Consider the following 14893-nt stretch of genomic DNA (forward strand, 5'->3'; position numbering starts at 1 on the left):
AAGCGCCCGTCATTTTCATACGTGTGCAGCCCGATCCACCAGTGCTGCTCCTGCCCCCGCGAGAACTGGGGGAGCAAGAGGAGGGGGCAGTTAGGGGCAATATACTCTACATCCTACTATCCCTCTCTCCCTCGTGCTCCTCCCCCCTTTCCTCCTCCCCTCCTATTCACCTCCCACTCCTCCCCCCTCCCTCCTCTTCACCTTTCACTCCTCCCCCATCCCCCTCCCTCCTCCTCCCTCATCCCTCCTCCCCATCCCCCTCTCTCCTCCTCCCCCATCCCCCTCTCTCCTCCCCATCCCCCTCTCTCCTCCTCCTCCTCCTCCCCCATCCCCCTCCCTCCTCCCCCATCCCCGTCCTCCCCATCCCCCCTCCCTCCTCCTCCCACCTCCTATTCCCCTTCATCCCCCTTCTCTACTCCCCCCTTCCCCCTTCTATCGTCCCCCTTTTCCTCTCCTCCTCGCCCTCCCACCTCCTCTCTCTCCCCCTCACCCTCTCTCCACCTCCTTTCCCTTCAACCTTCTCATCATCCTCCTCTCCCTCCCCTTTTCCCTATCCTCCCCCCCATCCCCCTCCCCCTCCCACCTCCTCTCTTCCTCCCCCTCTTCCTCTCCCTCCTCCCCCCCCCCCCCCGGTACCTTCTGTAGGTTCTGGCCCAGGAAGTCCAGCTCGGCCTGGTTGTGGACGGCCGCCAGGTCCGCCTGGAACCACGTGCAGATCCGCCGCGCCTGCGACCACGTGGAGTGATGCTCGAAGAACTTGTACTCGACGCCATCGTAATGCACCCACTCTGTGCTGCCTGCGGGGGGCGACGCGGAGACGGGGTCACCACGTGGGGGGAGGGAGAGAGCAGGGAGAGGGGGTCAACACGAGGGGGGAGAGAGGATGGAGAGGGGGGTCACCACGTGAGGGGAGGGAGAGGGGGGTCACCACGTGGGGGGAGGGAGAGGGGGGTCGTGGGGGGAGGGAGAGAGCGGGGGTCAACACGAGGGGGGAGAGAGGATGCAGAGGGGGGTCACCACGTGAAGGGAGGGAGAGGGGGGTCACCACGTGGGGGGAGGGAGAGGGGGGTCGTGGGGGGAGGGAGAGAGCAGGGAGAGGGGGTCAACACGAGGGGGGAGAGAGGATGGAGAGGGGGGTCACCACGTGAGGGGAGGGAGAGGGGGGTCACCACGAGGGGGGAAGGAGAGAGCAGGGAGAGGGGGGGGTCACCACGTGGGGGGAGGGAGAGAGCAGGGAGAGGGGGTCAACACGAGGGGGAGAGAGGATGGAGAGGGGGGTCACCACGTGAGGGGAGGGAGAGGGGGGTCACCACGAGGGGGGAAGGAGAGAGCAGGGAGAGGGGGGTCACCACGAGGGGGGAGGGAGAGAGCAGGGAGAGGGGGGTCACCACGAGGGGGGAGGGAGAGAGCAGGGAGAGGGGGGTCACCACGAGGGGGGAGGGAGAGAGCAGGGAGAGGGGGTCACCACGAGGGGGGAAGGAGAGAGCAGGGAGAGGGGGGTCACCACGAGGGGGGAGGGAGAGAGCAGGGAGAGGGGGGTCACCACGAGGGGGGAGGGAGAGAGCAGGGAGAGGGGGGTCACCACGAGGGGGGAGGGAGAGAGCAGGGAGAGGGGGTCACCACGAGGGGGTAGAGAGGATGGAGAGGGGGGTCACCACGTGGGGGGGGGAGAGAGCAGGGAGAGGGGGGTCACCACGTGGGGAGAGAGCAGAGAGGGGGCACAGTAAGATGGAGGAGGGAGAGAGCAGGAAGAGGGGGCACAGCAACATAGGGGGGGGAGAGAGCAGGGAGAGGGGGGTCACCACGTGGGAGTGAGGGAGAGAGCGGTCACCACATGAGGGGAGGGAGAGGGGACACAGTAACATGGGGGGAGGGAGAGAACAGGGAGAGGGGGCACAGTAACATGGGGGAGGGAGAGGGGGCACAGTAACATGGGGGGGAGGAGGGAGCAGGGAGAGGGGGCACAGTAACATGGGTGGAGTGAGAGAGCAGGGAGAGGGGGCACAGTAACATGGGGGGGAAGGAGGGAGCAGGGAGAGGGGGCACAGTAACATGGGGGGAAGGAGAGAGCAGGGATAGGGGGCACAGTAACTTGGGGGGAAGGAGGGAGCAGGGAGAGGGGGCACAGTAACATGGGGGGGGAAGGATGGAGCAGGGAGAGGGGGCACAGTAACATGGGGGGGAGGGAGCAGGGAGAGGGGGCACAGTAACATGGGGGGAAGGAGGGAGCAGGGAGAGGGGGCACAGTAACATGGGGGGGAAGGAGAGAGCAGGGAGAGGGGGCACAGTAACATGGGGGGAAGGAGCAGGGAGAGGAGGCACAGTAACATGGGAGGATGGAGGGAGCAGGGAGAGGGGGCACAGTAACATGGGGGGAAGGAGGGAGCAGGGAGAGGGGGCACAGTAACATGGGGGGAAGGAGAGAGCAGGGAGAGGGGGCACAGTAACATGGGGGAAGGAGGGAGCAGGGAGAGGGGGCACAGTAACATGGGGGGAAGGAGGGAGCAGGGAGAGGGGGCACAGTAACATGGGGGAAGGAGGGAGCAGGGAGAGGGGGCACAGTAACATGGGGGGAAGGGGGGAGCAGGGAGAGGGGGCACAGTAACATGGGGGGGAGGGAGCAGGGAGAGGGGGCACAGTAACATGGGGGGATGGAGGGAGCAGGGAGAGGGGGCACAGTAACATGGGGGGAAGGAGGGAGCAGGGAGAGGGGGCACATTAACATGGGGGGGAAGGAGGGAGCAGGGAGAGGGGGCACAGTAACATGGGGGGAAGGAGAGAGCAGGGAGAGGGGGCACAGTAACATGGGGGGAATGAGGGAGCAGGGAGAGGGGGCACAGTAACATGGGGGGGAAGGAGGGAGCAGGGAGAGGGGGCACAGTAACATGGGGGGGAAGGAGGGAGCAGGGAGAGGGGGCACAGTAACATGGGGGGAAGGAGGGAGCAGGGAGAGGGGGCACAGTAACATGGGGGGGAAGGACGGATCAGGGAGAGGGGGCACAGTAACATGGGGGGAAGGAGGGAGCAGGGAGAGGGGGCACAGTAACATGGGTGGAAGGAGGGAGCAGGGAGAGGGGGCACAGTAACATGGGGGGAAGGAGAGAGCAGGGAGAGGGGGCACAGTAACATGGGGGGAAGGAGGGAGCAGGGAGAGGGGGCACAGTAACATGGGGGGAAGGAGGGAGCAGGGAGAGGGGGCACAGTAACATGGGGGGAAGGAGAGAGCAGGGAGAAGGGGCACAGTAACATGGGGGGAAGGAGAGAGCAGGGAGAGGGGGCACAGTAACATGGGGGGAAGGAGGGAGCAGGGAGAGGGGGCACAGTAACATGGGAGGGGGAAGGAGAGAGCAGAGAGAGGAGGCACAGTAACATGGGGGGGAAGGAGAGAGCAGGGAGAGGGGGCACAGTAACATGGGGGGAAGGAGGGAGCAGGGAGAGGGGGCACAGTAACATGGGGGGGAAGGAGGGAGCAGGGAGAGGGGGCACAGTAACATGGGGGGGAGGAGAGAGCAGGGAGAGGGGGCACAGTAACATGGGGGGGAGGAGAGAGCAGGGAGAGGGGGCACAGTAACATGGGGGGAAGGAGGGAGCAGGGAGAGGGGGCACAGTAACATGGGGGGGAAGGAGAGAGCAGGGAGAGGGGGCACAGTAACATGGGGGGAAGAAGGGAGCAGGGAGAGGGGGCACAGTAACATGGGGGGGAGGAGGTAGCAGGGAGAGGGGGCACAGTATCATGGGGGAAGGAGCAGGGAGAGGGCACAGTAACATGGGGGGGAAGGAGGGAGCAGGGAGAGGGGGCACAGTAACATGGGGGGGAAGGAGGGAGCAGGGAGAGGGGGCACAGTAACATGGGGGGAGGGAGGGAGCATGGAGAGGGGGCACAGTAACATGGGGGGAAGGAGAGAGCAGGGAGAGGGGGCACAGTAACATGGGGGGAAGGAGAGAGCAGGGAGAGGGGGCACAGTAACATGGGGGGAAGGAGGGAGCAGGGAGAGGGGGCACAGTAACATGGGGGAAGGAGCAGGGAGAGGGGGCACAGTAACATGGGGGGGAAGGAGGGAGCAGGGAGAGGGGGCACAGTAACATGGGGGGAAGGAGGGAGCAGGGAGAGGGGGCACAGTAACATGGGGGGGAAGGAGGGAGCAGGGAGAGGGGGCACAGTAACATGGGGGGGAAGGAGGGAGCAGGGAGAGGGGGCACAGTAACATGGGGGGGAAGGAGGGAGCAGGGAGAGGGGGCACAGTAACATGGGGGGAAGGAGGGAGCAGGGAGAGGGGGCACAGTAACATGGGGGGGAAGGAGGGAGCAGGGAAAGGGGGCACAGTAACATGGGGGGGAAGGAGGGAGCAGGGAGAGGGGGCACAGTAACATGGGGGGAAGGAGGGAGCAGGGAGAGGGGGCACAGTAACATGGGGGGGGGAGGTGAGAGCAGGGAGAGGGGGCACAGTAACATGGGGGGAAGGAGGGAGAGGGGGCACAGTAACATGGGGAGGAAGGAGAGAGCAGGGAGAGGGGGCACAGTAACATGGGGGGAAGGAGAGAGCAGGGAGAGGGGACACAGTAACATGGGGGGGAAGGAGAGCAGGGAGAGGGGGCACAGTAACATGGGGGGAAGGAGGGAGCAGGGAGAGGGGGCACAGTAACATGGGGGGGAGGAGGGAGCAGGGAGAGGGGGCACAGTATGGGGGGAGGAGGGAGCAGGGAGAGGGGGCACAGTAACATGGGGGGGAAGGAGGGAGCAGGGAGAGGGGGCACAGTAACATGTGGGGGAGAGAGCAGGGGGAGGGGGCACAGTAACATGGGGGGAAGGAGGGAGCAGGGAGAGGGGGCACAGTAACATGGGGGGAAGGCGGGAGCAGGGAGAGGGGGCACAGTAACATGGGGGGAAGGATGGAGGAGGGAGAGGGGGCACAGTAACATGGGGGGGAAGGAGAGAGCAGGGAGAGGGGGCACAGTAACATGGGGGGAAGGAGAGAGCACGGTTGAGAGAGGAGAGCGAGACAGAGAAGAGAGGGAGAGAAAGATGAGAGGGAGAGAGAGGAGAAGGAGAGATAAGGCAGATACAGGAGGAGAGATAAGACATTGATACTGCAGATAGACGATATATATATATATATATATATATAAATGGGACAGGTTCTCACGATATATATATAAATATATATAAATGGGATAGGTTCTCACAGTATATATATATATATATATATATATATATATATATATATATATATATATATATATATATATATATATATATATATATATATATAAATGGGACAGGTTCTCACCTTTGGTTTCTTCCGGTTCTTTTATGTCTGTTCCTGGAAGTAAAAAAAACAAAACACGAGTCAGCCTCCGCCATGAGAGTTATGTAAGGATATCCCACCTCCTGCAGCGCCTGCACCTCAGGGAGGCTGGAATAAGGGCTGGGGGGTGCAGCTGATCACACTCCACATGTACAGCTTGGAGGAGAGAAGGGAGAGGGGCATCAGATAGTAACTCTATGGAGGAGGGGAGCATATTTCAGGGGAGAAGAAGCGTATGCATGCATGTCTTTATTTATATAGCGCCATCCAGATACAGCACGGGGGGGGGGGGGGGGCTCAGGGGAAAGGGGCTTCTTCGCGGGAAAGGGGCTTCTTCGCGGGAAAGGGGCTTCTTCGCGGGAAAGGGGCTTCTTCGCGGGAAAGGGCAGTGGATCCACAGAACTGCCGACCAGCAGAAGAGGTAGAGGCTAAATACAGCAGCCAGCTTGGGATAGCCACCAGGGGGAGCCTAAATATGATGCAACGCCAGGGATCTGGAAGGTTGGAAAGCGGCAAGATGTGCAGACTGGCTGGGGGTGAGATGGGCAGACTGGCTGGGGGTGAGATGGGCAGACTGGCTGGGGGTGAGATGGGCAGACTGGCTGGGGGTGAGATGGGCAGACTGGCTGGGGGTGAGATGGGCAGACTGGCTGGGGGTGAGATGGGCAGACTGGCTGGGGGTGAGATGGGCAGACTGGCTGGGGGTGAGATGTGCAGACTGGCTGGGGGTGAGATGGGCAGACTGGCTGGGGGTGAGATGGGCAGACTGGCTGGGGGGGAGATGGGCAGACTGGCTGGGGGTGAGATGGGCAGACTGGCTGGGGGTGAGATGGGCAGACTGGCTGGGGGTGAGATGGGCAGACTGGCTGGGGGTGAGATGGGCAGACTGGCTGGGGGTGAGATGGGCAGACTGGCTGGGGGTGAGATGGGCAGACTGGCTGGGGGGTAGATGGGCAGACTGGCTGGGGGTGAGATGGGCAGACTGGCTGGGGGTGAGATGGGCAGACTGGCTGGGGGTGAGATGGGCAGACTGGCTGGGGGTGAGATGGGCAGACTGGCTCAGGGTGAGATGGGCAGACTGGCTCGGGGTGAGATGGGCAGACTGGCTGGGGGGGAGATGGGCAGACTGGCTGGGGGTGAGATGAGCAGACTGGCTGGGGGTGATATGCACAGACTGGCTGGGGGTGAGATGCGCAGACTGACTGGGGGTGAGATGGGCAGACTGGCTGGGGGTGAGATGGGCAGACTGGCTGGGGGTGAGATGCGCAGACTGACTGGGGGTGAGATGGGCAGACTGGCTGGGGGTGAGGGGGTGAGATGGGCAGACTGGCTGGGGGTGAGATGCACAGACTGGCTGGGGGTGAGATGGGCAGACTGGCTGGGGGTGAGATGGGCAGATTGGCTGGGGGAGAGATGGGCAGACTGGCTGGGGGTGAGATGGGCAGACAGGCTGGGGGTGAGATGGGCAGACTGGCTGGGGGTGAGATGGGCAGACTGGCTGGGGGTGAGATGGGCAGACTGGCTGGGGGTGAGATGGGCAGACAGGCTGGGGTGAGATGGGCAGACTGGCTGGGGGTGAGATGGGCAGACTGGCTGGGGGAGAGATGGGCAGACTGGCTGGGGGTGAGATGGGCAGACTGGCTGGGGGTGAGATGGGCAGACTGGCTGGGGGTGAGATGGGCAGACTGGCTGGGGGTGAGATGGGCAGACTGGCTGGGGGTGAGATGGGCAGACTGGCTGGGGGTGAGATGGGCAGACTGGCTGGGGGTGAGATGGGCAGACTGGCTGGGGGAGAGATGGGCAGACTGGCTGGGGGTGAGATGGGCAGACTGGCTGGGGGTGAGATGGGCAGACTGGCTGGGGGTGAGATGGGCAGACTGGCTCAGGGTGAGATGGGCAGACTGGCTCGGGGTGAGATGGGCAGACTGGCTGGGGGTGATATGCACAGACTGGCTGGGGGTGAGATGGGCAGACTGACTGGGGGTGAGATGGGCAGACTGGCTGGGGGTGAGATGCACAGACTGGCTGGGGGTGAGATGGGCAGACTGGCTGGGGGTGAGATGCACAGACTGGCTGGGGGTGAGATGGGCAGACTGGGTGGGGGTGAGATGGGCAGACTGGCTGGGGGTGAGATGGGCAGATTGGCTGGGGGAGAGATGGGCAGACTGGCTGGGGGTGAGATGGGCAGACAGGCTGGGGGTGAGATGGGCAGACTGGCTGGGGGTGAGATGGGCAGACTGGCTGGGGGTGAGATGGGCAGACAGGCTGGGGTGAGATGGGCAGACTGGCTGGGGGAGAGATGGGCAGACTGGCTGGGGGTGAGATGGGCAGACTGGCTGGGGGTGAGATGGGCAGACTGGCTGGGGGTGAGATGGGAAGACTGGCTGGGGGTGAGATGGGAAGACTGGCTGGGGTGAGATGGGCAGACTGGCTGGGGGAGAGATGGGCAGACTGGCTGGGGGGTAGATGGGCAGACTGGCTGGGGGGTAGATGCGCAGACTGGCTGGGGGGTAGATGGGCAGACTGGCTGGGGGTGAGATGGGCAGACTGGCTGGGGGTGAGATGGGCAGACTGGCTGGGGGTGAGATGGGCAGACTGGCTGGGGGTGAGATGGGCAGACTGGCTGGGGGGGAGATGGGCAGATTGGCTGGGGGTGAGATGGGCAGACTGACTGGGGGTGAGATGGGCAGACTGGCTGGGGGGGAGATGGGCAGACTGGCTGGGGGGTAGATGGGCAGACTGGCTGGGGGGTAGATGCGCAGACTGGCTGGGGGTGAGATGGGCAGACTGGCTGGGGGTGAGATGGGCAGACTGGCTGGGGGTGAGATGGGCAGACTGGCTGGGGGGGAGTTGGGCAGACTGGCTGGGGGTGAGATGGGCAGACTGGCTGGGGGTGAGATGGGCAGACTGGCTGGGGGTGAGATGGGCAGACAGGCTGGGGTGAGATGGGCAGACTGGCTGGGGGTGAGATGGGCAGACTGGCTGGGGGAGAGATGGGCAGACTGGCTGGGGGGTAGATGGGCAGACTGGCTGGGGGGTAGATGCGCAGACTGGCTGGGGGTGAGATGGGCAGACTGGCTGGGGGTGAGATGGGCAGACTGGCTGGGGGTGAGATGGGCAGACTGGCTGGGGGTGAGATGGGCAGACTGGCTGGGGGTGAGATGGGCAGACTGGCTGGGGGTGAGATGGGCAGACTGGCTCAGGGTGAGATGGGCAGACTGGCTCGGGGTGAGATGGGCAGACTGGCTGGGGGGGAGATGGGCAGACTGGCTCAGGGTGATATGCGCAGACTGGCTGGGGGTGAGATGCGCAGACTGACTGGGGGTGAGATGGGCAGACTGGCTGGGGGTGAGATGGGCAGACTGGCTGGGGGTGATATGCGCAGACTGGCTGGGGGTGAGATGCGCAGACTGACTGGGGGTGAGATGGGCAGACTGGCTGGGGGTGAGGGGGTGAGATGGGCAGACTGGCTGGGGGTGAGATGCACAGACTGGCTGGGGGTGAGATGGGCAGACTGGCTGGGGGTGAGATGGGCAGATTGGCTGGGGGAGAGATGGGCAGACTGGCTGGGGGTGAGATGGGCAGACTGGCTGGGGGTGAGATGGGCAGACTGACTGGGGGTGAGATGGGCAGACTGGCTGGGGGGGAGATGGGCAGACTGGCTGGGGATGAGATGGGCAGACTGGCTGGGGGTGAGATGGGCAGACTGGCTGGGGGTGAGATGGGCAGACAGGCTGGGGTGAGATGGGCAGACTGGCTGGGGGTGAGATGGGCAGACTGGCTGGGGGAGAGATGGGCAGACTGGCTGGGGGGTAGATGCGCAGACTGGCTGGGGGTGAGATGGGCAGACTGGCTGGGGGTGAGATGGGCAGACTGGCTGGGGGTGAGATGGGCAGACTGGCTGGGGGTGAGATGGGCAGACTGGCTGGGGGTGAGATGGGCAGACTGGCTGGGGGGTAGATGGGCAGACTGGCTGGGGGTGAGATGGGCAGACTGGCTGGGGGTGAGATGGGCAGACTGGCTGGGGGTGAGATGGGCAGACTGGCTGGGGGTGAGATGGGCAGACTGGCTCAGGGTGAGATGGGCAGACTGGCTCGGGGTGAGATGGGCAGACTGGCTGGGGGGGAGATGGGCAGACTGGCTGGGGGTGAGATGAGCAGACTGGCTGGGGGTGATATGCACAGACTGGCTGGGGGTGAGATGCGCAGACTGACTGGGGGTGAGATGGGCAGACTGGCTGGGGGTGAGATGGGCAGACTGGCTGGGGGTGAGATGCGCAGACTGACTGGGGGTGAGATGGGCAGACTGGCTGGGGGTGAGGGGGTGAGATGGGCAGACTGGCTGGGGGTGAGATGCACAGACTGGCTGGGGGTGAGATGGGCAGACTGGCTGGGGGTGAGATGGGCAGATTGGCTGGGGGAGAGATGGGCAGACTGGCTGGGGGTGAGATGGGCAGACAGGCTGGGGGTGAGATGGGCAGACTGGCTGGGGGTGAGATGGGCAGACTGGCTGGGGGTGAGATGGGCAGACTGGCTGGGGGTGAGATGGGCAGACAGGCTGGGGTGAGATGGGCAGACTGGCTGGGGGTGAGATGGGCAGACTGGCTGGGGGAGAGATGGGCAGACTGGCTGGGGGTGAGATGGGCAGACTGGCTGGGGGTGAGATGGGCAGACTGGCTGGGGGTGAGATGGGCAGACTGGCTGGGGGTGAGATGGGCAGACTGGCTGGGGGTGAGATGGGCAGACTGGCTGGGGGTGAGATGGGCAGACTGGCTGGGGGTGAGATGGGCAGACTGGCTGGGGGAGAGATGGGCAGACTGGCTGGGGGTGAGATGGGCAGACTGGCTGGGGGTGAGATGGGCAGACTGGCTGGGGGTGAGATGGGCAGACTGGCTCAGGGTGAGATGGGCAGACTGGCTCGGGGTGAGATGGGCAGACTGGCTGGGGGTGATATGCACAGACTGGCTGGGGGTGAGATGGGCAGACTGACTGGGGGTGAGATGGGCAGACTGGCTGGGGGTGAGATGCACAGACTGGCTGGGGGTGAGATGGGCAGACTGGCTGGGGGTGAGATGCACAGACTGGCTGGGGGTGAGATGGGCAGACTGGGTGGGGGTGAGATGGGCAGACTGGCTGGGGGTGAGATGGGCAGATTGGCTGGGGGAGAGATGGGCAGACTGGCTGGGGGTGAGATGGGCAGACAGGCTGGGGGTGAGATGGGCAGACTGGCTGGGGGAGAGATGGGCAGACTGGCTGGGGGTGAGATGGGCAGACTGGCTGGGGGTGAGATGGGCAGACTGGCTGGGGGTGAGATGGGCAGACTGGCTGGGGGTGAGATGGGCAGACTGGCTGGGGTGAGATGGGCAGACTGGCTGGGGGAGAGATGGGCAGACTGGCTGGGGGGTAGATGGGCAGACTGGCTGGGGGGTAGATGCGCAGACTGGCTGGGAGGTAGATGGGCAGACTGGCTGGGGGTGAGATGGGCAGACTGGCTGGGGGTGAGATGGGCAGACTGGCTGGGGGTGAGATGGGCAGACTGGCTGGGGGTGAGATGCGCAGACTGACTGGGGGTGAGATGGGCAGACTGGCTGGGGGTGAGATGGGCAGACTGGCTGGGGGGGAGATGGGCAGACTGGCTGGGGGTGAGATGGGCAGACTGGCTGGGGGTGAGATGGGCAGACTGGCTGGGGGTGAGATGGGCAGACAGGCTGGGGTGAGATGGGCAGACTGGCTGGGGGTGAGATGGGCAGACTGGCTGGGGGTGAGGGGGTGAGATGGGCAGACTGGCTGGGGGTGAGATGCACAGACTGGCTGGGGGTGAGATGGGCAGACTGGCTGGGGGTGAGATGGGCAGATTGGCTGGGGGAGAGATGGGCAGACTGGCTGGGGGTGAGATGGGCAGACTGGCTGGGGGTGAGATGGGCAGACTGACTGGGGGTGAGATGGGCAGACTGGCTGGGGGGGAGATGGGCAGACTGGCTGGGGGTGAGATGGGCAGACTGGCTGGGGGTGAGATGGGCAGACTGGCTGGGGGTGAGATGGGCAGACAGGCTGGGGTGAGATGGGCAGACTGGCTGGGGGTGAGATGGGCAGACTGGCTGGGGGAGAGATGGGCAGACTGGCTGGGGGGTAGATGCGCAGACTGGCTGGGGGTGAGATGGGCAGACTGGCTGGGGGTGAGATGGGCAGACTGGCTGGGGGTGAGATGGGCAGACTGGCTGGGGGTGAGATGGGCAGACTGGCTGGGGGTGAGATGGGCAGACTGGCTGGGGGGTAGATGGGCAGACTGGCTGGGGGTGAGATGGGCAGACTGGCTGGGGGTGAGATGGGCAGACTGGCTGGGGGTGAGATGGGCAGACTGGCTGGGGGTGAGATGGGCAGACTGGCTCAGGGTGAGATGGGCAGACTGGCTCGGGGTGAGATGGGCAGACTGGCTGGGGGGGAGATGGGCAGACTGGCTGGGGGTGAGATGAGCAGACTGGCTGGGGGTGATATGCACAGACTGGCTGGGGGTGAGATGCGCAGACTGACTGGGGGTGAGATGGGCAGACTGGCTGGGGGTGAGATGGGCAGACTGGCTGGGGGTGAGATGCGCAGACTGACTGGGGGTGAGATGGGCAGACTGGCTGGGGGTGAGGGGGTGAGATGGGCAGACTGGCTGGGGGTGAGATGCACAGACTGGCTGGGGGTGAGATGGGCAGACTGGCTGGGGGTGAGATGGGCAGATTGGCTGGGGGAGAGATGGGCAGACTGGCTGGGGGTGAGATGGGCAGACAGGCTGGGGGTGAGATGGGCAGACTGGCTGGGGGTGAGATGGGCAGACTGGCTGGGGGTGAGATGGGCAGACTGGCTGGGGGTGAGATGGGCAGACAGGCTGGGGTGAGATGGGCAGACTGGCTGGGGGTGAGATGGGCAGACTGGCTGGGGGAGAGATGGGCAGACTGGCTGGGGGTGAGATGGGCAGACTGGCTGGGGGTGAGATGGGCAGACTGGCTGGGGGTGAGATGGGCAGACTGGCTGGGGGTGAGATGGGCAGACTGGCTGGGGGTGAGATGGGCAGACTGGCTGGGGGTGAGATGGGCAGACTGGCTGGGGGTGAGATGGGCAGACTGGCTGGGGGAGAGATGGGCAGACTGGCTGGGGGTGAGATGGGCAGACTGGCTGGGGGTGAGATGGGCAGACTGGCTGGGGGTGAGATGGGCAGACTGGCTCAGGGTGAGATGGGCAGACTGGCTCGGGGTGAGATGGGCAGACTGGCTGGGGGTGATATGCACAGACTGGCTGGGGGTGAGATGGGCAGACTGACTGGGGGTGAGATGGGCAGACTGGCTGGGGGTGAGATGCACAGACTGGCTGGGGGTGAGATGGGCAGACTGGCTGGGGGTGAGATGCACAGACTGGCTGGGGGTGAGATGGGCAGACTGGGTGGGGGTGAGATGGGCAGACTGGCTGGGGGTGAGATGGGCAGATTGGCTGGGGGAGAGATGGGCAGACTGGCTGGGGGTGAGATGGGCAGACAGGCTGGGGGTGAGATGGGCAGACTGGCTGGGGGTGAGATGGGCAGACTGGCTGGGGGTGAGATGGGCAGACAGGCTGGGGTGAGATGGGCAGACTGGCTGGGGGTGAGATGGGCAGACTGGCTGGGGGAGAGATGGGCAGACTGGCTGGGGGTGAGATGGGCAGACTGGCTGGGGGTGAGATGGGCAGACTGGCTGGGGGTGAGATGGGCAGACTGGCTGGGGGTGAGATGGGCAGACTGGCTGGGGTGAGATGGGCAGACTGGCTGGGGGAGAGATGGGCAGACTGGCTGGGGGGTAGATGGGCAGACTGGCTGGGGGGTAGATGCGCAGACTGGCTGGGGGGTAGATGGGCAGACTGGCTGGGGGTGAGATGGGCAGACTGGCTGGGGGTGAGATGGGCAGACTGGCTGGGGGTGAGATGGGCAGACTGGCTGGGGGGGAGATGGGCAGATTGGCTGGGGGTGAGATGGGCAGACTGACTGGGGGTGAGATGGGCAGACTGGCTGGGGGGGAGATGGGCAGACTGGCTGGGGGGTAGATGGGCAGACTGGCTGGGGGGTAGATGCGCAGACTGGCTGGGGGTGAGATGGGCAGACTGGCTGGGGGTGAGATGGGCAGACTGGCTGGGGGTGAGATGGGCAGACTGGCTGGGGGGGAGATGGGCAGACTGGCTGGGGGTGAGATGGGCAGACTGGCTGGGGGTGAGATGGGCAGACTGGCTGGGGGTGAGATGGGCAGACAGGCTGGGGTGAGATGGGCAGACTGGCTGGGGGTGAGATGGGCAGACTGGCTGGGGGAGAGATGGGCAGACTGGCTGGGGGGTAGATGGGCAGACTGGCTGGGGGGTAGATGCGCAGACTGGCTGGGGGTGAGATGGGCAGACTGGCTGGGGGTGAGATGGGCAGACTGGCTGGGGGTGAGATGGGCAGACTGGCTGGGGGTGAGATGGGCAGACTGGCTGGGGGTGAGATGGGCAGACTGGCTGGGGGTGAGATGGGCAGACTGGCTCAGGGTGAGATGGGCAGACTGGCTCGGGGTGAGATGGGCAGACTGGCTGGGGGGGAGATGGGCAGACTGGCTCAGGGTGATATGCGCAGACTGGCTGGGGGTGAGATGCGCAGACTGACTGGGGGTGAGATGGGCAGACTGGCTGGGGGTGAGATGGGCAGACTGGCTGGGGGTGATATGCGCAGACTGGCTGGGGGTGAGATGCGCAGACTGACTGGGGGTGAGATGGGCAGACTGGCTGGGGGTGAGGGGGTGAGATGGGCAGACTGGCTGGGGGTGAGATGCACAGACTGGCTGGGGGTGAGATGGGCAGACTGGCTGGGGGTGAGATGGGCAGATTGGCTGGGGGAGAGATGGGCAGACTGGCTGGGGGTGAGATGGGCAGACTGGCTGGGGGTGAGATGGGCAGATTGGCTGGGGGAGAGATGGGCAGACTGGCTGGGGGTGAGATGGGCAGACTGGCTGGGGGAGAGATGGGCAGACTGGCTGGGGGGTAGATGGGCAGACTGGCTGGGGGGTAGATGCGCAGACTGGCTGGGGGTGAGATGGGCAGACTGGCTGGGGGGTAGATGGGCAGACTGGCTGGGGGGTAGATGCGCAGACTGGCTGGGGGTGAGATGGGCAGACTGGCTGGGGGTGAGATGGGCAGACGCTGGGGGTGAGATGGGCAGACTGGCTGGGGGAGAGATGGGCAGACTGGCTGGGGGTGAGATGGGCAGACTGGCTGGGGGTGAGATGGGCAGACTGGCTGGGGGTGAGATGGGCAGACTGGCTGGGGGTGAGATGGGCAGACTGGCTGGGGGTGAGATGGGCAGACTGGCTCAGGGTGAGATGGGCAGACTGGCTCGGGGTGAGATGGGCAGACTGGCTGGGGGGGAGATGGGCAGACTGGCTGGGGGTGAGATGGGCAGACTGGCTGGGGGTGATATGCACAGACTGGCTGGGGGTGAGATGCGCAGACTGACTGGGGGTGAGATGGGCAGACTGGCTGGGGGTGAGATGGGCAGACTGGCTGGGGGTGATATGCACAAACTGGCTGGGGGTGAGATGCGCAGACTGA

General features: G+C 64.5%; 1 protein-coding gene across 1 annotated transcript in view; it reads right to left on the reverse strand.

The window, feature by feature from the left end:
* The window catches only part of MRC2 (mannose receptor C-type 2), a 92839-nt gene that overhangs the window by 19430 nt on the left and 58516 nt on the right, over positions 1–14893 (reverse strand). Inside the window, exons 16-18 of the mRNA XM_075584355.1 lie at positions 5289–5321; positions 637–797; positions 7–65 (exon numbers count right to left, since the gene is read on the reverse strand). Coding sequence (XP_075440470.1) covers positions 7–65; positions 637–797; positions 5289–5321 — 253 coding nt within the window. The remainder of the gene's footprint in view (positions 1–6; positions 66–636; positions 798–5288; positions 5322–14893) is intronic.

This window comes from Ascaphus truei, unplaced genomic scaffold (genome assembly GCF_040206685.1).
Source record: "Ascaphus truei isolate aAscTru1 unplaced genomic scaffold, aAscTru1.hap1 HAP1_SCAFFOLD_552, whole genome shotgun sequence".
Lineage (NCBI taxonomy): Eukaryota > Metazoa > Chordata > Amphibia > Anura > Ascaphidae > Ascaphus > Ascaphus truei.